The sequence below is a fragment of the Watersipora subatra genome, chromosome 1 (assembly GCF_963576615.1).
Source record: "Watersipora subatra chromosome 1, tzWatSuba1.1, whole genome shotgun sequence".
NCBI classification, from domain to species: Eukaryota; Metazoa; Bryozoa; class Gymnolaemata; order Cheilostomatida; family Watersiporidae; genus Watersipora; species Watersipora subatra.
Genome location: NC_088708.1, coordinates 73,461,238 through 73,489,057, shown reverse-complemented (window position 1 = coordinate 73,489,057; position 27,820 = coordinate 73,461,238). Strand labels below are relative to the sequence as shown.

General features: G+C 36.7%; 3 protein-coding genes across 4 annotated transcripts in view; 1 reads left to right on the top strand and 2 right to left on the bottom strand.

Annotated features, from left to right (window-relative positions):
* The window catches only part of LOC137391375 (anaphase-promoting complex subunit 4-like), a 48,131-nt gene extending 28,954 nt beyond the window's left edge, over window positions 1-19,177 (top strand). Inside the window, exons 17-19 of the mRNA XM_068077834.1 lie at window positions 11,443-11,592; window positions 13,077-13,194; window positions 19,043-19,177. Coding sequence (XP_067933935.1) covers window positions 11,443-11,592; window positions 13,077-13,194; window positions 19,043-19,177 — 403 coding nt within the window. The remainder of the gene's footprint in view (window positions 1-11,442; window positions 11,593-13,076; window positions 13,195-19,042) is intronic.
* LOC137395129 (uncharacterized) lies at window positions 159-4,504 on the bottom strand. The gene is made up of 3 exons (XM_068081941.1): window positions 4,410-4,504; window positions 2,653-3,178; window positions 159-886 (listed from the first exon to the last, which is right to left on the bottom strand). The coding sequence occupies exons 1-3, from the start codon at window positions 4,476-4,478 to the stop codon at window positions 858-860; spliced, it is 624 nt and encodes a 207-aa protein (XP_067938042.1). The 5' UTR covers window positions 4,479-4,504; the 3' UTR covers window positions 159-857.
* A 136-nt stretch (window positions 19,178-19,313) lies between the features above and the next one.
* Window positions 19,314-27,820, bottom strand: part of LOC137407970 (cytosolic arginine sensor for mTORC1 subunit 1-like) — a 36,987-nt gene continuing 28,480 nt past the window's right edge. For both annotated transcript variants that reach the window (XM_068094359.1, XM_068094366.1), the window contains exons 7-9: window positions 24,774-24,856; window positions 24,021-24,115; window positions 19,314-19,905 (exon numbers count right to left, since the gene is read on the bottom strand). In XM_068094359.1, the coding sequence (XP_067950460.1) occupies window positions 19,807-19,905; window positions 24,021-24,115; window positions 24,774-24,856 (277 nt within the window). In that variant the 3' untranslated portion in view covers window positions 19,314-19,806. The remainder of the gene's footprint in view (window positions 19,906-24,020; window positions 24,116-24,773; window positions 24,857-27,820) is intronic.

Sequence of the window (27,820 nt, the reverse complement as noted above, 5' to 3'; positions counted from 1 at the left end):
CTCCCATGCTTCCAATCCTCAGTAACGCATCACCTGCCACTATTGGCCAATCATATAACACTTTAGCAAGATTATACTAAGATTTGTAAAAGACTGGGTGTATGGTCATAAGCCCATCATTATAAGTAGCATCAGAATCAGAATAACCAATATTCTAGTCAGAACGAAAAGAAGTTTATGTAATCACATTGCCCATCTGATGACAAAAGGTTTTGACACAAAGCTCTAATGCATTACAGTAAGCCATTAATTATTCACTGGCATAGGTTTATTTACAATGCTGAAAATAGGAATAATTTAATTCAAAAATATACTCTTCTTTGGGTGGCCAGTAAGAATATGAATGCGTGAGAAACAGAAAAATATACAATGGACAGAAGAGTTAGTGACAGGAAAGCTTGGTAGAGGCAGGTGTCTAGTGATATCAAATGTAATCCGTCTCCCGTCTCAGCTGTCATGTAAGATGGCATGTGACTGTGCGCATGAAATATTATATATATTAACATTGCATGATGTAAACACCTCTGTGACACTGGTCTAAATACAATACAATGAATAGCAGCATCTCCTCACCTAATCCTTACATGTGTGATGATCCCCAATCTTACTGACTAATTGTATCCACCGATTTAGTTGGTCAAAGATTGACAGTTCTGAACTGGAAGTACTAAATATCATATTTGTCAGGCGTATGGCAAGCTAATCAGGATGCAGAGAATACTGCCACACTGTCTGGATGTTAAGTGACCTTCACAGCGATCACTGGATGCGTAGCAAGACTCGACCAGATTTAAATGTTTCTTCTCTTTCGCTCTCTCCCCTCTTTGGCATAGCTTTATTTTTCGGGTGTGGCTGAATTACTTGTCAGAGTTTTCACATTTGCTTCCTGAAATCAAAGTAGAACAACATTTAAATATTCATTTCTTTTGAAGTGCCTCTGGTTTACCTATGACAGTCGGCAAAGCAATGATTACCAGTAATAATGCCATGAAAGGAAGAAGCTCCTTGTTTTCCCTGTCATTTTAAAATTATATAGAGTGTTGTAGTTGCTATGTTAGGGAGGTTTGAGGAGGCAGGAAGTCCAAGGTTAAAGGCTAGTGTCTATGAGTAGCAGATATCAAGTATTAACAGGGTATTAGGCAGCGAGACAGCTTTGTTTGCGCTTGAGCTCTATGGCTGCTCCTACAATCCCTCCTATCCATTCTCCATTAGCGCTCAGGTGCTCCTTGCCTGTAGAAGACCCTAATCTCTCTTTAACTTGTTTTTAGTCTATTGAAATTGCCTAGCCATTCACCTGAATCAGGTATTCTAATGGAATCAGACCCTTTACAAGCTCACTATTTGAACAATTATGATTTTTACCAATTGTTTGTTTTCATTGAATGAGAAGCTGCTGGTGTATATCTTATGGAAGGCTTTCGCGTGCTCTAAAAGACTTTCAAAATGTCATGACATAAAATGTTTTTGCTTGAATTTGTTTTTCTAAAGGGAAGACAATGCATCTTTCATTTTGCTGGAGGCTTGCACAAAGAAGCTCTTTTCATAGAGATCTAACTAATGTGAGATAGAGAGAGCGTGTTTGACCATCTGCAGTTCTATAAGGTCTTCAGCTTATCCTTAATAGCTATGATAGGATCGTTATGCAGTTTTACTCATCTTGCGATTTTGGTGTAACAGAAACCTAGCCGTTTGTCTCCTTAAGGTTTCAAAGTTTGAAGCACTATCGAACTGTATCCACACGCAGACTAGTATTTACACACTGCCTCGTGCATACGGAGTGTAGGGTAACCAGATGTGGGTAGCATACTAATATTGTGCCCACAGTGAGTGGTTATCTCCTCACATGATGAACTGGCGATCATATAAATGCCAGCATCTGTTAGCTTTCCCAGCTGATAGCATTTTTCTTATCAATGTCACAATTGATAACGGGAGTTTATTACATGCCTATGACTGTCCTAACTTAGATTTGCTCCTGAGCTCATTCTAAAGATGCTTGGTTGCTTGAATTAGTCACCTTTACTGAGGAACTACACTTGGATTGTTTACAGTGCCAAGTTAGCTTTTAGGTATTTTTTCCAGTCTGTCTCCCACCTTCTTTAGTTTTTATCTTTACTAAATAACAAACACTGCTAGCCGAAGATAAAAATTCATGCAATGCTAGCCCTTTATCTGACAAGATTGGATGGGCTGCTGTGAGAATATAGCGGGTAGCCTCGCAGGAGACCTTAAGGTTATCTACTATATAACTCTGGCAAACCCTTTGTGTGGCCACTAGGCCTGCTCTCGAAGCTCTTCAGTGACACCAGTTGGAAACCAATAAAGGAAACCAACAAGAAATAAGTTGCATTCATTTGGCGTTGCTGGTGACTAGCTCCTATCTATTTAGAAGTCAAATATGATGCATCATGCCGACTATATATTGTGCTTAGAAATAATAATCTCACTTTTATTAGCATTGTTATGAGCAATGGATACGTTCAATGATTGACTGCAAGCCAACTTAGCTGAATTCATTAACATAGCACTTCTAACTTCCTAGTGAATTGCACTGCCCTCACCACCCGCTGCATGAGAAAAAGCATATCGGCAGGATGCTGTGTGCGTATTCAGCTAAAATGAATGTTGTTAATAAGAAAAATAGAAAGTTACCTGGAAGTTCCCAGAATTCGACAGAAATAAGATGGTGTATGTGGTTCAGTTGTCTCATATTGAGTAGCTGATCACAATCCCATAGCCCTATTCGAGCATCTGCCAACTTGCTGCTCTTGTGGAAGAGGACATATCGTACTATGCCCCGTCTGTCTTTGATTGTCTTCTCTGCTAAGCCAGGCTTTAAAGGGTCTGTTCGAATTAATTCTGGACTTCCATACTTCATAGCAAGAAATGGACCATAAGCTATCGTCCTGTATATATACTGCTGTCCATCTCGTCCCATCACACTGTCATGCTCATGGTTTTTTGAAATATGTATTTCAGTGGCGCCGAGTGAATGCTCACCACCGAGTCTGTTAAACGCCAGAGACAGGCGCAGAGCTGATGTATCCTCTTTGCGCTCTTGAGGCAGCGGTGCTTTGCCCACTATCGCAAAAATTTCTAGGTTGGTGTACTGCCCTTTGCCATTGTGCTTGTATCCTGGGTAGTGCTTGGAGAGGTCTCTCCAGCTCGGTAACTCCGTCTGTAAACAAGTCAACAAAGGGATAAGCTGCCTCCTCCCACAATCCTCAGCAAGCTTATTATTGTTTTATCAGTTTCATCAGAGACTTTTATTGCCTCTCATACGTTGCTAGATCAACAGTTCAACAGCCTAACAGTACAGTATGACTTGCCGCCTATACCATCTATGCGTATCTTTGGATATCTAAGAATGCTAAAATGATTACAAACCGTATTGGGTTTCACCATGGGAACCTAGCGGGCAAGTCTAGGGTGGGTTTTTGGAACGAATATTTAAGTTGTTTTGTATACCTGCTCACATACGTCAATGCTGCCAGAAATATCGAAGAGATTATTTCTAGATAAGCCAGGATAATTACAAAGCTGGGTAGCCAGCAAGTAGGATTTTACTAGTTGCTTCAAATTTTACATTTCTGCTTGGATATGCTCCTCCTATTCTTGAAAAAATGATTTAATGAACTATCTCAACAGACTAATCTAAAATGAAAATTTCATTGGCAGTTTAGCGGACAAATAAGTGACATCCGCTTGATATTTTAGGTTATTCCCTCATTTTAAAAGATGAATTCACACCATGAGTAAGTTGTCACTAGCCACCTAGACACCGCACTCATCAAAGGTTGGAGTGTTACTAATTGTACTCATTCCTATAATTTACCTCATGTAACTTCTCAAGAGGCCATTTTGCTCATTTCTCTTGTTAACACAGCCGAGGGACAAGAGTTTGACAAAGACTTGCTCCGCTGAGAAGTCACATAACTTGTGTGATTTGAGAAGCTGCCAAGGAATAGTGTCAAGTGTGGAAATAGTGAGCTTACGCCAATATAATCTGGCTACTCGTACCATATGCAAACACCTTTGCCGGAGTGCCCATTAGTTTCACAAGTACTGATCAAGCACTGGCTGCGAAGAGACTGAATCTATAAACCACTGACTTATGCTATCTGTGATTTATGAGCCTCATGAGCCAATTTTTACCATTACCCACAATTGTTTGTCCTCCAATCCATAATTGGCTTTGTTGTTCTGAAACAGTGGGTTAATGGTTTTTAGGAAAGATACTTGGCGCTATACGATATTCTATAACAAAATTATCTTAAGACGCCTAAATTGAAAAAAGTGTTCCCAAGGTTATAAATAAAACTAAATAACCAAAAATGAAGATACTCTGAAGTTGAAAGGATCATGTCTACTACTCTTAATGAATCAGATAATCATTATCTGGTACTTACTGCTAAAACTGTGGTGGCTAAAGCCAGTAATGTTAATCCATTCATCCACATCTCCTTCCACCCAACCATCCCAGACAAATGATATGCAATGCCTTCCGCCAGCCAACTATCGCCTGCTTCACTGCATCCTTGCTTGAGAGCATAATAGGAGCCAATCAAAAGATGGGTGTTAGTAGACAACTCCCATAGACATTCACACATCGACAAAAGGTGTAAAAGTTGACTAACTCTGCACAAACTATGTGCAACATCTCGCTTTGCTCATTTCAGTTTCTCTGTGTATTTTACTGTTTTTGCCTCTAAAGACTTGGAATACTAAGTAGATGACAAGCCTTGAAGCTGTCATATGTTGCAGAGATGATTGTGTAGTGTATGATCGTCTGGTATGGTTATCTGGCACCAAAACACATTCAGCTGTGTTCATACGAATACCTGCATCATTTCTCGTGCCTTGAAACTTTGTGGATTCACATTGCTTATCATGTTCAGCTTGATATAATTCTATTATAGCAAAAATATTTCATTGCAATCTATACAATGTTCAGTTATTGAAAAGTTATCTAATACTGTGAGATTGATCTGTCAGGCTTTTGTGCTCTGGAATTTGGAGTCCAGCCCCCTTCAGATGTCCTTTGTGTTTATTATTCACTGGCACGCTACATCTTACATTGAGCAAAGCCTTTAAAATCTACTCATAGAAACGCAGTCCAGCTATCGGCTACCAGAAAAAGCTTTAAAGTATGTTGACACATTAAATCATAATGCAGATTTTTATGTATTCATTACCATCTAGCTTTTGATTGGCTGTAGAACTAGGTTTTAAAGGTGTCCTCTAGATTTGTAGTTCACACAGTTCTGCTTGGCAAAAAGCTGTGAAAAACTTTGGATTATTTGATAATTTGTGGTATTTGTTAATAGTATTAATCAAAATACCACAGTATTCGGTAATATTGTGGTATTTGATTTGAAAATCTATACGTAATCAAAAAGTACTTGATATTACTCGAATCATTTGTTTTTACCAGAATGTTCAGTATTAAGAGTAAACAAACACCTTACAGGCGTGTTCAAACACGGAGTAACAGTTAGACCAGGCTGGTCATTGTGTACATAACAATTTTTGACATGGAAAACCTTTGCCTTGTGTAATGTTAGCTCTTTATGCTGTCTCATCCTGTGACCACTGGCCACAAGTGTAGAGAATGTGTCGAAGTGTCACAATGGACAGTCATGTCAGCAGCGATTTTAACAAAAACTATAGGATAAACTGTTACTACAGAGCATAAAACCGTTATAAGTCCATTGTTACAAGATCTTGCTGTGTCACTAATTCAAGAATCTGCCATGGCAAGGGCCACTATTAACTTCTCATTATAAAGGTTAAGAATTGCCGGTTGCTAAACCTTAGCCTGTCTTCTATATTAATATCATAGGGACATTTTTTTGCTATTTCTTTCTGCCACCAGAAATGAGATCATTTAATAGTGATTATGTACAAAAAATGGCATGCAGTTGTCAAAACTGTCTTATGTGTTTTAAAAAACAACTGTGGACAGACTTAGGGCGGCCCACTGATGATACAGCTGTTCCAGTTTTACCCAGAATGCTAGTGCGTGTTAAGACCTTTATAGAAACCATCTTCTTACTTGACACTCACACCACTGTGTACTCATCCGTTCCAGCAACGTTTCATGTACCAACAGTAGTATATATGGTCGTACAGTTTGACTGTAACAACAGTAGTATATATGGTCGTACAATTTAACTGTAACAACAGTATTATATATGGTCGTACAGTTTAACCGTAACAACAGTATTATATATGGTCGTACAGTTTAACTGTAACAACAGTAGTATATATGGTCGTACAATTTAACTGTAACAACAGTAGTATATATGGTCGTACAATTTAACTGTAACAACAGTATTATATATGGTCGTACAATTTAACTGTAACAACAGTATTATATATGGTCGTACAGTTTAATTGTAACAACATTAGTATATATGGTCGTACAGTTTAACTGTAACAACAGTATTATATATGGTCGTACAATTTAACTGTAACACAGTATTATATATGGTCGTACAGTTTAACTGTAACAACAGTATTATATATGGTCGTACAGTTTAACTGTAACAACAGTAGTATATATGGTCGTACAGTTTAACTGTAACAACAGTATTATATATGGTCGTACAATTTAACTGTAACAACAGTATTATATATGGTCGTACAGTTTAACCGTAACAACAGTAGTATATATGGTCGTACAATTTAACCGTAACAACAGTAGTATATATGGTCGTACAATTTAACTGTAACAACAGTATTATATATGGTCGTACAATTTAACTGTAATAACAGTATTATATATGGTCGCACAGTTTAACTGTAACAACAGTAGTATATATGGTCGTACAGTTTAACTGTAACAACAGTATTATATATGGTCGTACAATTTAACTGTAACAACAGTAGTATATATGGTCGTACAATTTAACCGTAACAACAGTAGTATATATGGTCGTACAATTTAACTGTAACAACAGTATTATATATGGTCGTACAATTTAACTGTAACAACAGTATTATATATGGTCGTACAGTTTAACTGTAACAACAGTAGTATATATGGTCGTACAGTTTAACTGTAACAACAGTATTATATATGGTCGTACAGTTTAACTGTAACAACAGTAGTATATATGGTCGTACAGTTTAACCGTAACAACAGTAGTATATATGGTCAAACAATTTAACTGTAACAACAGTATTATATATGGTCGTACAGTTTAACTGTAACAACAGTAGTATATATGGTCGTACAATTTAACCGTAACAACAGTAGTATATATGGTCGTACAGTTTAACTAATAACAGTAGTATATATGGTCGTACAGTTTAACTGAAATTAATTGCCGCACCTAACGAGGAGTTGCCTTATTTAAAACTATCACACGGTCTTTTGGGCTGGTTTAAATATGCACTTTAACACTGACACCATGTTCTATAATATATACAATTACTATCACAACTTTGATGCTCTTACAGATAAGTTGCCAGAATAGTAGTGCCTGTAAAATGTGCAGCGTATTCAAATGTATGATTCTTTTAAATACCTAATATTCAGGCCAAAGCTTATCTAGTTTTGTAATTTGTTATAAAACAAAAAACCAATACAGAACAAAAAAACAAAAAACAATAAAACAAGACAGTCCCTTCCTAACCTGAAACACTTTACTAATCAAGCACAAGGCTATTTCAATGTTTTCTATCAGTGTGGAAGTACGTCTCATTCATTCGTCTCATTCATTCGTCTCATTCATTTGTGCTGTATTCATTAAATATCCAAATTTATCATCAAATTTACTTCCTTGCTGTTGGTTATGTCTTGTCTCAATGGTATTTCATTTGCAAGAGAGGCATTTATGTGGTAGATCGATATATTTTTCTAGTGGTCTAAGTTCCCTGTAATATTGCTGTTATTGGTTTTTCTCTGCATAGATCATATAACATTATTCGTGATAACTAACTAACAATCATGATGCATATACATTACATACCACCATCTACCTACAAATCATGACCTCAAATGGTGAGTCACACAGATAAAACCACTCTGTGTTGCACTGCACTTGCATGATATTCTCTTTTGTCATTGCCATAGCTGTGCCTAATAGCTTCAACCCGTTAAGAAACTGCTTAGATTGCCGGCGCCATTAAATCGGTGTCGAGTAGTTGTGTTCTTTCTGCGTAGAAAGGCTTGTGCTTAGTTCCATGCATATAGTCTAGCTTCAATAGCTAGCCAGAAAACTCCACTGAAGACATTCGAGTTGGGACAGGCTGTGAATTTGGACAGGCTGAGAGTTTGGACAGGCTGAGAGTTTGGACAGGCTGAGAGTTTGGACAAGCTGAGAGTTTGGACAGGCTGAGAGTTTGGACAAGCTGAGAGTTTGGACAGGCTGAGAGTTTGGACAAGCTGAGAGTTTGGACAGGCTGAGAGTTTGGACAAGCTGAGAGTTTGGACAGGCTGAGAGTTTGGACAAGCTGAGAGTTTGGACAGGCTGAGAGTTTGGACAGGCTGAGAGTTTGGACAAGCTGAGAGTTTGGACAAGTTGAGAGTTTGGACAAGCTGAGAGTTTGGATAGGCTGAGAGTTTGGACAGGCTGAGAGTTTGGACAAGCTGAGAGTTTGGACAGGCTGAGAGTTTGGACAGGCTGAGAGTTTGGACAGGCTGAGAGTTTGGACAAGCTGAGAGTTTGGACAAGCTGAGAGTTTGGACAAGCTGAGAGTTTAGACAAGCTGAGAGGCTGCGCTATAATCAGGTGCCTCCTAGTCCATTCCAAGATTTGACTTACTGCCTGATAAGCCAAATTGCGTAATGATGTAATCTAAGAGGAGATAACTTTATCTCCTTGCGCGTGTAATCTATCAGACTCCTTTGTTCACCTGCCATGCCTTTGTTTGGCCCATATCTAGCGAGCTGTAACGTAGTGGCGGTCATCTGTATCCATGTTTGCCAGGCTGGCCCACACATACCTAGCCTCGAGCAATTGCTTGATAAACTCTTCAAATATTCATGCTTGAGTCAGCTATCAATTCTATGGGAACTCAAGAGATCATATAGACTCACAATGACTATATCAGTCGCACAGTTTCACATCATCGAAAACATTTGGAGCAGAAAGCATGTCTTTAGAGACAGTATTACCAGTCCAGCGAAGGCTTGCTTTTTTAGTCGCAACTCGTCTGCAATTTGTTGGGTTAAAACAGCCAATCTCACTACTAATTGTTTGATGGCTGACCATCGCTTACCTTCGTTGCCAGGCTCCTGAGCTATGCAAGATCAGTGCTACTTAGTGAAGTTAATCCTTGTGCGAGGACAGGGTTTAGGGCCTCTGACTGCACACTCAGCGCAAAGGAAATCCTCTTGTGTCTTCGCTTGGATGTATTGCATTACAAAAAGTGCAAAGTATTTATAATATTGTTCTTGTTTTATAGATAGTAGTTATAACATTACTATTATTTTATTCCTAATTTTGGCATGCCAGTAGTTTGCTATTGTATTATCTAAAATAAAACCAAAGATCATCACAGGAAATCATATAAAAATATCGATTTGTCATTGATTTGTCTTTTGAAATTGTTAAGTTCCAATGCTGTCATTGAATGGAGCGTCATAGTTTTCCATGGAGTATGTTGATTTTCTGTTAGGGAAATCTTCTCATTGGTAACACAAAGTTTTTAGTTAATACCACTATAATAATGTTATCAGTATAGCCTAAACAGTTATTTCTTTATCCATTCAGCTCTGCCATTTAGAAGAAAGGCATCATTCAGTTCACATACAGGGATGAGGTTATCTGCCTTGGCAGCTTTTTCCTGCATTGCATGTGCTCCTTTGGCTCTCATGGCAGTTTCAATGTTTGAGGAGCTAAGTGCTTGTTCCTGCCGTTTTTAATAATTTTTATGAAAGAACATTGTGAATATTTATGAACGTCTATTGCTGCAGTGGAATTGTTTTGTAGTGAAGTGTTTAGCTTATGCAGTTGTTTCGTACCACCACATCTATTTGCAGTAGCTTGGCACAGCTTGCTTACTTGATGTGTGTTAGCTGCGCCTTTTGACTTGTAAGCAAAAGCACTAAAAAGAAGACAACTCCTAATGTTTTGTAGTATCATGTTATCTGTTCAAAAAGATTCATTTTACAAACCCATGCTTTTAGTTTAAATGGTTGAAATAAGTTTTTATGTATTTTTGCAGTAAAATTGTGTAGTTGTCCGTTAGCTTGTCATAATTTATTTTACTCAAAGTTTCGGTATTTCTAGAATAAATGTATGATAACTATAATAGTAGCAAATAACTATGTGTTACTCATGTTTGCTTTCAAGGTTGCCGGTAAGTTAGAGTTCACATTCTGTTTCGCACAAAAATAAATCTAATCCACTCAGACAAGATTGTTATTCAACGCAAACTTCAAAATACTGATATGTTACTTCTGTTTGATTTCACTTACAACAGGTTGTTTTCTGCTAAGTACTAGTTCAGTTAGCAGTCAACGAGAGAATAATAATAAGAGAGAATAATAATAAGAGAGAATAATAATAAAAGAGAATAATGCAGTTTCATCATTGGCTAATCAAGCTTACTTAGATAAAAAGTAAAGTTAATTTATAGACAAAAAATTGTCATCAAAAAAGTTTATTTTGTTACTTTCTACCTACTGAGTTAAGGTACGTTAAGCAGGGCTAAAGGCTGCCAAAACTCCGATGCATTTAGGTTCTAGTTATTTGGTAGTTATAGTCCTGGTCTTAGAAGGCTAGTAGATATCTGTACACAGTTTAGAAAGCTAATACTATTCACGCTTTCTTTCTAATATTTTAGTATTATTTGGCATTTAACTTATCAAGTTTGCAGCTTTTAGGTGATGATTATATCAGCATTAGGCGTCAGTGTCTTATTCGTATTTCTTAATGGCTCAAAGAAAACTCCCTGTGTCCACATACATGTAATTTGCTGTAGATTGGTAGTCTGTGTGGTGTGAGGTTGTGGTGTGAGCGTGCGGTGTGAGCGTGCGGTGTGAGCGTGCGGTGTGAGCGTGCGGTGTGAGCGTGCGGTGTGAGCGTGCGGTGTGAGCGTGCGGTGTGAGCGTGCGGTGTGAGCGTGCGGTGTGAGCGTGCGGTGTGAGCGTGCGGTGTGAGCGTGCGGTGTGAGCGTGCGTTCATCTGCATTGCTATCTGACTGAATAGTTAGAAAAGTTGAATGCAATATTTTAGTATACGTACTCCTAATTTCATGGGAGTAGTGAAAGATAACACGATAAGTTACCATTGGCATCCATATTACCTTACATTGTCTTGGTGTCTGCTCTACACATGTATGCTAAAAGGCTGTTTCATATTTGGTATACAATTGGGATTGTATGCACCGATTGTTTCTCAGCCGAAGGCCCACCGCAATGCATCGCCTCTATTGGCTAATATTCTTACTGTCAAATTGATGTGAATGTACTCAATTCACTGATTGTAGATGTCAAATCCATAAGGTGCTCGACTTTGATCATTATCTCAAAGAAGAGATCATTGTGTTACTTCAACAAAGAGATGAAGACCAACAGGCATATCTGACAGTTCGGTTAAACCTTGCAAATATACCTTCAGACTACTGGGTCTGCGACAGGTTTGTACGTACTCGTTAGTGACACGCGCTGGCAGCCCTTTATCTTCAGATCTGCGCTAATTTTAAAGCTGCAGAATATTTGTGTTTGAAAGCTGCTACAGGCTTTGTGACTTATTTTATTGGCTGCTAACCTGCTGCCATGTATAGCAAGGTATGAGGATAGCTTCCACTCAATGGTGTTAGCAGTAGATCACATGACATTCTTCAACTACCAGTCACCAGACATGGTACTAAAATAAGTGAACCACGAGTATGCCAACAGTTGGTTTATTTGCTGTCCAACTACTATGTTAGAGGTTGACTTGCAACAAAATTCATATTACAGTTATTTGGTATCAAAAGATTCACCATGTCTTACTCTGCTGTGTTGTAGGTACAAAATATGTGGAGATGTGATTACAAGCTCTTAAAAGCTCAAAAACAAACAGTTAATCTCAGCCGTCACAAAAACGCCGTAGGTTGGAATCACTTTCAGAAACGGCTCAAATGGGACGTAGTTGAACACGATGGCTTCTGTTTACACTTTCATGCAACCTCATTCGTCGAAATATTCTCACAAATATACTTCACATATTCAATAAAACCATGTCTGTCCTTACGCGTCTATTTCAGCATCATTGTAATGTCACTTTGAGCATTGATATCTCAGGACCAAAACATTCAATTTAATTTTTTAACCTTAGCTCGAAGGAGTACATATCATCTTCGGGTAAACATGACAAGCCTGTTGGTCACCTGTGATAGGCAGAAAATACTGCAGAAATTGTTCGTGCTATTTGGCAGGAAGTATTGGTCACGCGGTCAAATTACGATTAGATGATTAGAGCAAGCCGAAACAAAACTGTAAAGTAGCGAGCATCTATATTTGATACGGGCTTTCCGGTAGAACCCAAAGTGTTTTGTCATAAACTAGTGCTACGAGACGTTTTATATTGAGCCGTTTTATATTGAGCCAATTTATATTGAGCTATTGGCCTTTAATTTCAAGTGACAACATCACGTGTCAAAACAATAACCACAATGTTTGAGTACGGTTATCGAAATAATAAAGATTCCAAACTATGACGTTTTCATGATGGCTGCGATTAACTGTTCGTTTTTAAGCTTTTAAGAGCTTGTCATCACATTTTCACATATTTGGCACCTACAACACAGCAGAGTAAGGCATGGTGAACTTTTTGGTACCAAATAACTGTAATGTGAATTTTGTTGCGAGTCAACCTTTAAGATTTTATAAGAATCATGCTGGGATAATTTCAAGTTGCCTTCTCTTGATTAATGGTAATCCTATTTTCCTTGTAATTTTACTGGCAATACTTGTCATATCTTCTGTTAAGTAATTCTTGTAACCTATTTGCTTCATGTTTCATCGTTTCAGGGTCTTTGGCAGTTTGGGAGTAGTCAGTTCAATTTCATGCTGTTTATTTTCAGTACATTAGCTATGATATCATAACAATAACATTGATGTAGCTGATGAATTGCAGTGCACCTACAGTGGTTGATGCTGCTCCATGGATCTGTCCTTCATACATAAAGATACTGCAAAATGCTACCAATGCTTTATGCACGAGCAGCAGTGGTAAAAGAGATATTGGGAGTGTGGTAAGTAATATCTTGCTAATATAATTTTTTTCTGTTATCCGTGGAATCCTAAAAAGCAAAACCTCACAAAGTTATTATGAAAAACTTGTATCGCTTTCATTTGACAAGTTGATTGTCACACGAGTGGATGTCTGTAGGAATTTCGTGTTAGAAACTTATTTATGTGCATGAAAGGAACGCGCTAAGGTCACGGACGTTAACAACTCTATTAGCGTATTATCCAACAAGTGAGCATAATGTGATGTCGAGAGTTTAATAGTTTGTATTGTCCATAAATATTCAGAGGTGGTACGGGTGAAGGCAGTTACATAGATCAGTCCATTATATTTACAATATCACAAACGGTATTCACAACACTGAGAGCTCCAAATATAAAATACACATTGAAAAATACTTACCTAATCAAACTTGTAATTTTATCTGGTGATTATGCGTGCAAAGTTTTTCATGCTGCAGGCACAGCAGTTTAGGTTGGAAGGAGAGCTAATACTAGGGTTGCGCGATAGCTCGATAGTCAACTGCGATAGTCGGTAGTTGTCTTCTTGATATGAATGTTGCCTATTTTTAGCCTATCAAAACAACCGAAATTTATATATCGTTATTGAATAATAAAAAAGAATATAACCCAATAGTTTTGCAGATAGTTTTTGTTGTTTCTTTTGCAGATAGTTTCTGTTTTCTTTTGCAGATTTTTTTCTGCAGCTTTTCCTTTTCCCATCGCTTCTCACAATCCTCGATCTGGTCATCTGGCTGGTGAAGTTATCTTCTCGATAATACGATAGTTTTACCAGCTGCCAAGTCACGCGATAACTATCGGTGAACTCTGCTCATTGATAATTCGATAGCTATCGTTATCAGTGGGACAACTCCAACGATAGTTAATCACACTTCTCCAAATGCCATCCCTAGCTAATACAGAGGTGTCTATCAGTTTTAGGGCTCAGGGTCCCCACTTTTCACTTTAGGGGGAAAACAACTGTAACCAGTCGTTAACAACTTTAGTATGTGAGAGTATGATGCCGAGATGCAGGGCATGTTTTGCTGGGCAGTGAAAATCTGCTGGACAATGGAAATCAGCTGGACAATGGAAATCATTTGTTGATGGGATTAGTTCGATTTACTTTGTCTTCTAGTTCAAATTCTAGCGATCCTATTATTGCGCATCATAAACATGCGAAATATAATCAAGTTGTTACCAAAATTGTAAAATAAAATTTTACAAAACGGAGAAAGACTCATAACAATTACAAAATCTATACAAGCTTCAGATACTTTAGACTTGTAATAAACAGTTTCCGCGGTCTGCAGTCTCTTTTCTGTCGTGCACCATCAATACGACAGTCGCTTGTCCCATGCTATCCAGTATAAATAACGCCTCTTTCCGATATCCTGTATCATCTCTTGGACCTTTTGTGGGCCACCCATTTTACAGGAGTTGTGTTTTACTTCACGCCGCTCACAGTAATGGAATAGGGCTTTTTGCATAAAGTTATAATGTCTAGATACAAGGCATGAGTTGTTTACGAGTCGGCACCTATGCTTCCATTTAATTAACACAAATTGTTCAGCCATCTGTCATTTCTTGGAAAGTGAAAATTTGTTTTCATTTAATTTGGAAAACCTTCCATGCTCCTCTGCTCACTTTCTATCGCTTGGCTATCTTCTTAACATCTCAGAAATAGTTATATTTATCATTAGCCTGTAAAAGTACTGAATAACGAATCCGCCATACGCAGTTATCAAAATGTGAGAAGTTATCCACTCATGTGTAGGTTGAGCATTTATACGATTGACCATCAGTGCGATTTTTTAGATTTTACATGAAATGGTGTTAATGGAGTAGATAAGACAATATTTGCAGCCCAGAGTCTTGCAATAGACCTACATGTACGCAGAAAATGTAAAGTTAAAAATCTATTGTTATGGTGATAGGTCATTGTTCCTAAGGTTAGTTTTTGTAAAATTACTTGCAACCAGGAGGAAAGCAAAACCAATAAACATGACTGTCAATTACTGTGAAGTCTTTGCGCAATCTGTCATGGTTAACAAATATTTATATTACTTACATTAAAACATACATGGTGAAGGCTAGCCAGGATTAGTGATATATCTCGACTACAACTGGTCATATAATTATTGTAAGAGTGACTATAAGATTGCCGAACTACTTATAGTAGAGCAGGAGGGCATCAAAAAGCTGTCAAAAAAGTGATTTATTCCTTTTGGAGGTGGGCTATGTGATAAGAGTGGCATCTAGATCAGAATTTTGAGCTGATTTCAAATATCTGGTTTCTACACCTCTCAGATTGTTCATTTTTGAGCAATTTAATTAATATATTATTTTAATTAAATAAATATATGTAATGTTTCATGTGCTTCTACCAACAATGTAATAATGAAATTGGCATATAAATACTAAATAATTAGCAATAACCTAAGTTGGAATCAATTCTGATAACATTAAAATATTTATTCTTCAAATATTATAATATTAGAATTGTATTATATAATATTATGTGTTCTCAGTTTGGTTGATATTGTGGCAGCTTTACAGTTTGTCCTTGTTATTCCGCAACTCATATATCATTACAGATCTGTAAAACAACATGAAAAATAGTTTTAAAGACTTAGACCATGTATATATAACATTTTAGTATACATATATTCATCATTAATGCTTATTATGTTGAACCGTTTACTTTATTATGCAAGTGAAATCGCAATTAGTGAGTCTTTTATACGGTGTGACACATACATGTATGCATTCTAATCAAACATGAAGTGCACCTTTGGTTACAATACCATTCAAATACTAACCTTCTAATTCACAGTCATCTGAGTCTTCTGCATCACTACTTTCATCTCCATCCTCTTTATTTCTATTGCTACAGCAGCTGCTTCTGCACATGTCCGTGCACTTGAGATCTGTATTGTTGCACTGACAGCAACGAGACTGGCACCCAGTTTTGCATCGACAAAACATGTCCACGAGCACATCAGGAAGTGCTGGTTGTTGTGTTATCCATCTAGCTTTAAGCTCTCCATCTTCCATAAACCAACCATGTTGCTGGGGGATGGGACATTGATGATGATTTGCTTGGCTCTTCTCCATATCGCGACCTGATAGGCAGCCTTAGATATATGGAGATTTAGCTCATCTAGTGTGGGTGGTAGGTTTGGTTGTGATGTGCGAGACGGTGAGCAGAAGATTTTATACCTTGCTTCATTGATGGAATTTGTCTCTTCGCTATATAATCTGCATATGAATGTCTCAATAGATTATCTTATTGCACCATCAACTTCAAAATCTGTTCCCAATGATTTCAGTGTGTTACAGAATTCAAGATTGTTCTTTAGCAGCTTGAAGAAAGTTATCTTCCCGTTGGAATAGAATGCGCTTACACTGTCATATCCACTTAGAGCATGGAGCCCGAGCAGTGCTTTGCATCATTCGGATGTGAGGACAGTAGACAGACAGCCTGTTTACATATCTCAACTGCTTCTTACCACAGCAGTAAATGGGTTTTTGCAATGGCAGCTCATTCACTAGAGATAGACAGCTTAGGAAAACATCTGTGTCCTGGCACTTGACTAGAACTTTTGAGCTGGGTTTGTCTTCAATTATCTTTGCGATATGTGATAACATGCGCGTATCTGCTTCCTCGTGGTCTGGTGTCCAACTATCTATTTGGTATACAGCGATTGATCCATCAAGGTCATAGCTGATCATGTGGCATTCTTGAGAAAAAGCTGTTACAAGATCTAGTTTCTGCGTCACAGTTGACTTCCTCTATGTATCCTTTAAAAATTTCACTAAAGCAGGCTTGTTTGAGCCATCTGCTGGAAATTCAGAAGTTCGGACTAAACACAGCAACTTTCTGCCTTCCTTCCACACTTCTATGACTTCTCTCACCTCCTTTAATGCTGATATTAGGGTATGTGTCACAAACAACATCCACACGACATGTGTGATATACTTTTGCAATACTAACTATCCGTTGGAAAAGCTGACTTGCAACCACGCCAAAAGTTGGAGGAGCTTTCAAGGTCTGAATTTCGGCCATGGCATCAACCACAACAGCGTCAAAGACTGGTAGTTGATCCTGGTTAACATAGATTGATGGTTGATCATCAGCATCTTCCTCAACAGCAGCCATCAGAGCCGACTTAGCAGTATTCAATATAGAGTCATCAGAGTTAGCCAGGGACCAGCTGATGTTGTCAAGAGAGAATGATAACACTTTTCTTAAATCCAAGTTACGCTGTTGGCTGACCACTAACAAATTCTCAAACAGTCTGTGTGAACACGCTAGGACTTTTTCTTTTGATTTTTTTTAGCTAATGGTAATGTGGGGAAGGTTTTGAGCTTGTTTGACTTGATGGATGCATTGAAATCAATCTTTTGGGTGCTTAACCTCCTCTGGACAAATTCTGAAAGCTGTTTCTCTCCTATCACATTTGCCATTTCAAGATCCTGCTTCACTTCAATGGAGGCTTTTGCACCACTGGTAATATGTACTAGCTTGGTGGTTTGAAACGCAAATTGATTTATTGTTGCTGTTATGAGTCTTTCATGACTTCCCTCATTTCCTCATCAGCCTTCCATGCCTTTTCACGCATCTCATAACTTGCTGCATCCGAATCACCAGGCACTAGCATCTTCTTCACGTCTGCATGCACAGCTGTTCGTTCTGGGTGAGATAGAGTCCAGCATTGAGAGGCCGGTGATTCCTGTTAAACCCTATGATTCTGCCGTGAGACTTTGAGTCTCTTTTAACTGTTTACTCAATAGATTGATCACAAGCGATAGAGCTGAATGGACCGTGATGTCGTGATTGATAAGTAAAATACCCCTTCTTCATAAGAGCCTCATACACCTTGCTACGCCATACTTTCAGATTAGTCATCTCTGCATAGTACAGCATGCCATATCTAGCGTAGTTTGTGTGGTCATATGCAAAAAACCAAGGAAGGATCATACAAGTAATTTATCCATAAATTTATGTCCAAATTGTAGGCTATAACAAGTCATGTAAACTGCAAAGAGTTAATTTTGCTGCTCACAAAATGTGCAGACAAAAATGAAAATGTTTTCTTTTTCTCCCACCAAAGTACCATCATCATGGAGTAATCATCATGAATTTGTAAAGCTATAAATATCTGATCTCACCTCTGCTGTTGTATCACATTCTTTCTGTCTCTTCTCATGTCTTTTCTCAGCTTTTTCCATAACGAGTTTGTTACAATACTTTTTATAACAGGCATAATGACAAGAAGTCTGAACTCTCATCGAAGTTCTCAATGATTAGCACTTTTTGAGCAATTTCACATTGAATGCTCTTTTCTTCCAATATCAACCATCTGTTTGAATACTGTTTGGCTGTCTCATATTGAAGTTTAGTCACTCTGACTAGGGTTTCATTCACAGACTAATCAAGACAGTGAAACAAGCGGTTTTGCTGCATCCTTGGCATAGGTTAAGGAATGCTGAGAATTGACTCACTTAATCTCAAATAAATCATTTATTAATTTTTGAAATTATAAAATAGTTTTCTTTGTCTGATATGTAAGGTTTTCCAAGCAAACTTGGAGTTGCCCCCTCCCATTTCGAAAATGCTCTCTAGCTCAGAAATGTGCAAACACATAGGTGTAGAAACATTATAATTAAATTCAGCATAAATTTCTGACTATAAAACATCTTAGTTTGAGTAGCCCACCCTCCAAAGGAAAAGGCTGAAAGATAAGTTCATGTTCCTGCTCTACTATTACTGGAAAGGCTACTTTATAATTCTAAGGAACTGTTAAACTTCTAAGCCTAGGGTTTATGTACATTATCTGCACTTTTCAGATGCTATCAAGTCGGCGTGTGAGGCTGTTTATGTACGATGTGGATGATGATTCTGATGATGAAAGCCTCACTGCTAGCGCGTCCATGCTTGAGGAATCGACTATCGGCAGTGACAAAGAAAATTCGCAAAGTTGACACTGACTGCGACTTGTAAACATTTGAAAATCATAGCTAATGTGATGATTTTGCCGTTTATAAACAAAACTTAAAATGATATCTCAAAGTAGTCATATCAGCAAATGCGTGTAATGTAAAAAATCTTTTTAAACTTTTTGCATTTTTATTTTTCAAACAGGTATTGCTGCTGTCCATGGTTTATGTCAAAAATAGCTTCAAAATGACTTATGAAGCAATTTATAATAATAGTAATAACTACCAAGTACATGTAAATATTGTCTGTGACACAAATTGACTGGAGTTATTGTACATATCACAAAATTTTTTTTGATACACCAGTTTGGGCCAGGCTCCCTTCTACATTTACCCGCATAATTGAGGCCAACTGGGACGGACGTGTATCGACACTTAATCTTCCATAGTAAACATAAAAATGAACTGGCATAATATAAAAATATAAATTGTTTACAGCGCTGAGTACCTAGAGTACTGACCATAACAGAACAACATAGGATATGACAACAAAAAGCATTTGTTAATGCTTTGACAGTTATAGCTAATGTACAGTGCTTTGCGCTAAGGTACTATTCATAAACTAACTTATACTACATAAATGAGAGTTTATAACTCCTATGATTTGTCTTCTATCACAGTCCGTTGGACAGCTTGGCAGCGGCAGCAGCCTTCTGACTATTTTGCTTCTTTATGAGCAGCCTTCTCACTTCATCAAACTGGTCGAAGGGCACCTTAAAAAGTACGAGGTGTGACAACTACTGAATGAAATGATCGGGTATCATTTACTCATGTCAATGAACGCTAATATAATGTGAAGTTTCCCAGCAAAACTGACTATAATTCAGCCATCATATTTTTGAGTCAAAGAGCATCAAAGTTCATGAAGTACAAATAAATAAGTTTCGTTTTGCAAATTCTTGAAAATTCTAACACCTTTTCATTTACAACATAAATTTAGAAAATCTTTACCATACACGGAAAAACCTGATATATTATTCAATGCCATTTCTCGGCAAACTAGAAAAGATTCTAAAGGTGGTATATTTATATATATATATTTGTATATATATACACCACCTTTAGAAACATAATACCTATAATAAACAATATATTTTTATTTTATTTTGAAAAGATGTAAATAGCCTGACAATAAAACTTATCGTCGATAAAAGCACTAACTAGACATTGAAATCAATGTTTAACGCCTTGAATGATTTTGTAGACACAAATCCTGCAGGCAGCGAAATTTTATCTGACGCAGAAGTGGCATTCTCAACACGCTAACATCACAGCTAGGTTAGAAGGTGTGCGAGCAAATGCAACAAATAATCGGCTGCAAGCATATTGAAACGATAGGCACACATGTGAAGCTTCATTGCTGAAATTCAAGTAAATATTCGCGTCGAAAAGATCTACATTCATCAAACCATCTGCTAATGCTGAAACCACTTTCTAATATAAACAAATAGAAAATGACCAGATGCATATTTCTTTACAAAGATGAGTTTATGAATGGACATTATTATGTGCAGCAACCTTATATAAACAGTAAATATCCTATCCACAGTATAATCGTACCAGTGCTTATTTTTCCATTTCACAACTTTATGGTAAAATGGCTTGAAAGAGATGGGGAAGATTTGCACTATATCACTGGCAGGTGATATGAGAGAAACTTTACTGTTCAATGTTACTAATATGCAAATATTTAGAAAATAACAACATTCTTACAACACAACAATTTGGTTTCAGAAAGAAATCGAAGCGCTAGTCAGCATTAATTGAGCTTACTAATAAAGTTTTATCTGCAATGAACCATGGCAAAGCAGTACAAGGGATATTTCTTGATTTTAGCAATTGATTCGACACTATTGACCACCAGGCACTCACTCATTCATAAATTAACGTCAATGCACTTTTCATTGTCTTCTACTCACAGTATTAAAAACTATTTAGAATATGGAAAACAAGTAACATTTATAAAAAAAAACTCCAAATCCAGCTTTTCAAGTGTAAATTGTGGGATTCCTCAGGGTTCTATCCTGTGTCTAACTTCATTCTTGATATATATTAATGATCTTGTGTTGTGTACTAATCATTTGAAACCTATTCTGTATGCTGACGATACAGATTTATTTTTTGAGCCTAGCAATTTTAATAATGACATAGATAGAGTTAATAATGAACTAAAAATAAGTCAACAATGGTGTAAAACAAATAAACTAACTGTAAACATGGACAAGCAATGTACATTTTAATGAGAAATTATCAGAAGAAAATTAAATTCAGAAAACCAATAAAATTATTTGATTTGGAGCTTCAGGAGACATCTTCGATCAAATTCTTAGGAATTCATTTCAACAGATACCTGGTATAGGGAATACACACACCAATAAGCTAAATAAGCAGATAAGATCCATGTTGAGCATGGAAAGTATCCGAAACTAATTTCTATAAATAATAAACTATTTTCGAAACTGATATACAACATATTTATTAACTCTAAAATTATGCACTGTCTGGAATTAGTGGGGAATGCTCCACATTATTATTTAAGAAAAATAATAATATCCCAAAAGCGTCTAATGCGCATATCTTTGACAAGCCGCCATTGACTTCAGCTCTTGTTTGTTTAGCCTTTTGTGTTAATAAACTTTACCAGTATAAAATTCTCTTGATAGCACATTCAAAATTTTATTGAAATGATTATGAAGTTAAATAAAATCTGACTATACTAGCTTTTTGAAAACCAATCGACCATTACCAATATTTTATACCGCTTCCGGTCGAAAAACAATTGAATACAGAGCTCTTTTTCATTTAATCAATATTGTAACTGTATTTATTTTTTGCCTATACATTTTATTTGTTATATTTCTACCAATTGATAAAATACAAGCACACAATGTTCATTATTACAAGTAGTTTTCTACAAGTTCATTTACTGTTGTCAGACATAAAGGATTCTACGTAGTTTATCAGGATAAAACACCGACCAATTGTGATAAAATAATAATCTATGAAAATGTAGGACGCTAAATGAAATACAAATTTGGAATGTTAGTAGAAAGTTTTACACTGCTTACTACACATTCAACTACTGAAACAAAGATCAGTTGAGAATAACATAACAATAGTGAATGACAAATTTATCACAAACATGCCAGAAGTTGACATATAAATGTTTATTGAGGGACACGCAAACAGGTCATCTCAGTGAACTCGATATTTACTTTTGTAGAAGTTGATTTCTCAAAATGTTTGTTATAAAATTTTATCAATTCTCTTCTCTATTCAACAAAGATGATTGCAATAATCACTCATTTTTCTTGGTTGATCGGCACCGGCCCAATAGAAACCAATGTTCACACATTTAAAACTACATACTTTCAAAACTTGTATTTATTGAATGAATTTCATATACATGTGAAGTATATCAATTGAAGTTTTTCAATTGACTTTCAGTTTATATTTACACTTTAGTCCCAGTATTCTAAGCCAGAGAATGCACTTACATGTATGCTTTAGTATAGGCTGTATCTTGTCTGAATATTCGCACTTGTGATTAACTGGATTCATTGTGAGAACGAAATCACATGTTTGTATATATGAGAGCGATTTGTGTACTGTAGTTTTTTGTTTTATTTTGGTTAATGTTTTTATGAATATTTTTTACCCCGCAAAGTACTGAAGTCTCGAAAGCTGAACCACAATGTAGCAAGGAATTACTCTATTGCATCATCAGAAACCATCGCTTGGTAATATGTAGTTATACTTACAATGTATATACAGTGATGAGTCAACTATGGCGGGAACTAGCACTGATGTAAAAAACGAAAAACCTTGAAATATTGCCTTCCATTTATTCTCCACATTAGATCAACTGTAATTTGTTAAGTTGTTTGCCAGTTTGTAGAAATAGAACATAGACTACGATTAATGTAGTAGGTTCACCGCACTGCTTTGCCTGATAACACGGTTTTGAACAAGTTTGCTTATCTTATTGATGTCGATGGAACGCTGCGAGAGCATCAACACGCTAGAAGTTCTGCAATGGTTATTTCTAAAATTAGTGTTTCATCTAGGTGGCTCGTAGGTGGCTAATAGCTCACGTGTCTTTATTTGCTCGAACTGTTCCGGGATTTATATTGACCCTCAAAATTACTCGGCGTCTCGCATATAGCGCTGGGAGAGATCACTGTACTTGTATAAGCAAAAGAACTACTAGTTTCCTATCGTTCGTGCGCCTTTCGCAAGTAAGCCAATGACTTGACAATCTCAGTGCTCATAGTACTATATATGTTCTTAAGTATTATATATTATATTTAACTCACCAAGAACAACAGTTTTCACTTTATATGTCAGATATTGACAGTTTTTACATTTGTAGTCATGTAGTATGACTTTGGTGTGCTTCATGAAAGTTGCTAACCTATGAACGTTGCTGAACCTAAAAACGCTATGCATTTCCACATTTTTTGGCTAATTCCATATAAACTCCAAACATATATGCTCCGTGCTTTCCGTGCTTGCTGAAAATATTTGGGTTTAAAACTCTGTCTGGTTCCTGAAAACCAGCCTCTTAAGCACCCACCTACTGGCTGTCTGATTTTAAATGAAAGGAATCCCAGGCCTACTACTAGTATGAGACTAAAAACGTGATCATTAGAATGAACTAAATTCCATTCAAAGCTCTAGATATTGTACCATTCCAAATTATTTGTTAATACAGCAATTTTGGTGACCATCCCATATCAGCGGGTACACAAAAAAAGGCTATTGCACAACGCTGCGGTCAAATGCAGCAAGTGACATATAGAGATAAGTATGAGAAAGAAACACTTACGAAGGCATGACCATAGTAAAAAGAAGATATGTAGTACTCAGATATATCTGCTGAGGCAATTGGCTCAGATATTTGTGCTACAATGCCTGCTTGTCCTGCAAAACATATGCAACATATAGTTAAAGAAGCAGCGACCCATGTATCTGTGCATACACCTTGCAACAGTGCCTGGTTAACAGTGCCTGGTTAACAGTGCCTGGTTAACAGTGCCTGGTTAAATGACAGCTGCTAACAGTCAGAGCCGTATAGTTTTACAGAGTCCCGCGACCAACGGAAGCGAATATAGGAGCTCGCTCGTTTCCAAACAAACAGGCTGCGCTCACTTTTTTTTATATAAGTTATAAAGGAGAGGCCGCAACATTAACCAACGAAAGTTACTACATTGGCAGCCGCTTTAAAATTGATTATTGAATCATACACCATTTGAAGGAGGACAAAATTCCCTACAAAAAGCTACTAATAACTTTTTTGTAAAAACGTAAAGTCAATGCAAAAAAGAGCTGTATTGAGAGCGAGGTATGAATATTCCAATAGAGATCAGTATGTCGATCGGGTTTGTTTGGAAACAAGCGTTTATGTTTCCGGTTTTTGATGTGGGACCCTGTAAAACTATACAGCTCTGCTTACAGTATGGAAGTGACTAGTAGTGAAATTATGGTATTTTGTTTAACAAATCGATGTTTGTAAAAATACAAGTAAAGTTTTAGATGCTGTAAAGTTACAATAAAGGAATGGTTAGTGGGGTTAACTTACTGAAGCCAACACCTTCTGGCATATCTCCAATGGTGATAAGACGCCAATACTCAGAATTGTCAAAAAACAAGTGGGCTGGAAATCTACAAATGCAAAAGAAAGCTTTGTCAGATTTTCAGTCAGTCTACATAACTGAGATCATGTGATTAATCATATGATGACTGCATGGAATTAAGGAACGTCTTAGCCATCAACATGTCCGGAATAAAGTTGCTCTTACCCAAAAAGGTAAAATTAAAAGGTTACCAAAGCCTGACAACAAAGCGAAAGATTGGCAAAGGCTTGGAATGAATCCGCTGTAAACAGCAAATGGGGTTAAACTTGTTTTAGGCCTTAAAATGAAGTTTCGGTTTTTATGCATGTAAGGTTTCTGAGCTCATATATCGACTAATGGAACAACCATAGCTACATTGTGTGGTATCACAATTGCTGGCCAGATAGCATGCGCTCTTTTGTACAGCAACGCTAACATACACTAGAATATCACCATACTTGTCATTCTAAATATGATTACTTTTTAAATTTGTGCATTAAATATTAAATCCAATCTATATATATTTCTCAAAGTATGTTTTATATCTGTAGGTCGTATGTCGTGTGTCTGCATTTCGGTTATAGCTATTAAAATCTTGGACTAAAGAATCCCTACCGAAAAAGATTTGATCACGTACCCTACCATTCACCAGTCCGATGCCCTACCCAATAGGCCCAGAGAATGTGTTATTGCCTCGCCGATATAAGTCGCTATGTGCCAGGGTAATGGTAAGTGGAAGGCAACTACATTACGTGTCATTGTTTATAAGCTGATTTTTAATACCCGTGCAACGCCGGGATTCTGCTAGTGTATATATAAATCTCAATGTTTGTTTTCCAAAGCGATTAAAATCTAACAGTGAAAATTTCCCACCATACTGGAGTTGAACTCGGAATGATTGCGTGTATGAAAAAATGTTCACCTAACCACAAGGCCACGACATTCTTACCTGATTTAGCTCATCTATGCAATCCTTAACACGATTAAAGCTAAATATGTACATTTTATTATAAATTTATATTACCTTTTGCATTTGTTCTTTTTAGAATTTTTTTTAAAAGCTATTTCAAAATCCATTATTCAATTTTCTTTATTTGTAATTTTAAATTGTGCCGTTTCAATTTCAAATGTTTGGTTACTGCACTGTAACGGCACAATTGCAATCTTCACTTACGGTTATTGCGAAGGGCAATCGCTAAAAATAGTAAAACTAAAGAATATTCACACGGACATTCTCGAGTAGGAATTACCTCAACATTTTCTCTCGGTTCGGTCAGACAACGAACCGTCGTACGCTTCACCGTTGTATTTAATTTCGATATCTCATTTTTCCATTTATGGGCATTATCGACTATCGAGAGGTACCAGTATTGTCGTTTTCAAAATCTTGATGGGTAGCTTCTGCATCAACAGCAACCTTTTTATAGACACACTCCTAAGTACTCTTTATTATTATGAATTCAACATATCCATGATTTTTTTTTCGCAGTACCTTCTAATTGTATCAGTATCAATTCACTTTTTATTGCAAGCATTGTAACAAATCATACTTTATCTAGCCATGACTTGCAGATTATTTCACATTTAAGCACCTTTACAGTTGTATTAGTTTTTCTCTTAATTTATTTGAGCTGCACAAAACTCTTTACACATGATATGAAGTTTAAAATTTATGATGGTAAACATATATATATATGTTGAATTAAAATACATTTTCTGTCCAAAGACTTTTTTATTACACGGGCATCCACCTAGTACTTTAATAAAGCCAACAACTGCCTACAAGTCAAGTCATTACTATGAATACTAACTCTGCTAGTGTGTCATCATTTGGACTCCTGCTATAATATATCCTCTATACTCTATAGTATTTTAACAGTTCCTACATGCTCAAAGGTTTGACGACAATTTATGTTACATTCATTGCGAAACATTACGAAGGAATTCACAGACTATTAGATTTTTAAGAGCTTTATTTTACAAGGCGCAAAAGCAGTATATAAGGTAGGCTGCCTACAGTGTTTCCTATAGAAAAGGAAAATGGTGTTTACTCACAAGCAACTCAACAATCTAGGATTATTAGTTTCTTGCTTGGCACACATGACTCACTCTTCAACATTAACGGATAGATTAATATAATATCAGTATGGGTTATCAGTGTTCAGATAGTCAAATTGTGTTTCATCCGTTGGCTAGTAACTAGTAGTAACATAACAACTCAGGTAAATGATAAATACTGGATACTACAAGGTATAGAGAACTATCACTGATGGGTAGGAATGAAAATCACTGCATTGAGCACACAACTACTAATGTGATCACGATTGAGCACACAACTACTAATGTGATCACTGCATTGAGCACACAACTATTAATGTGATCACTGCATTGAGCACACAACTACTAATGTGATCACTGCATTGAGCACACAACTACTAATGTGATCATGATAGTAGGTAAACCCTTTGAACTACAAGTATGAATATTTTGACAGTCTACATGTTAATAACCATCATTCGCTATATCTTAGTGCTTCATTCTGTGATGATGAACTAACTTACATTGAAATTGATATTTGATGAAAAATGACTATTTCTAAAAACAATTGCAACTACATTCAAAATGATGGCATGAGAACTGAAAGCAGGGACTACTTCAGTAGTGCTAGAATGAATCAGGGTCAACATGATGATGACAACACAAGATGGTAACACATAATTAGCAAACATTCTTCATTCGCATCATCCCTATCATACATGTATGAATGTATCTCATTTCTGCTGTTTTATCATTAGAACGGCACAATGAACATAACAAGATTTTCCCAAATATTGAATTACAATGGCTGCCGAAACCGATATTTTGTCTAATAATGTCACTGAAAGATTTAATATTTTAAAAATCATCGTACAACTTATGCTATCAACAAATTATAACGGTGTGCTGTCGTTTCTTCTTCTTGCATACAGTGATTTGTGGATCATTTGCAGCTCACTTTGGTAAGTGCACACAT

Bases quoted from the DNA above. Each gene is read 5' to 3' on its own strand.
- LOC137395129 (XM_068081941.1), bottom strand. From the start codon at position 4,478: ATGGTTGGGTGGAAGGAGATGTGGATGAATGGATTAACATTACTGGCT. The intron at 3,179-4,409 runs GTAAGTACCAGA...ACTTGTTTACAG, and splicing joins TAGCCACCACAGTTTTAGCA to ACGGAGTTACCGAGCTGGAG. The intron at 887-2,652 runs GTAACTTTCTAT...CTTTGATTTCAG, and splicing joins CGAATTCTGGGAACTTCCAG to GAAGCAAATGTGAAAACTCT.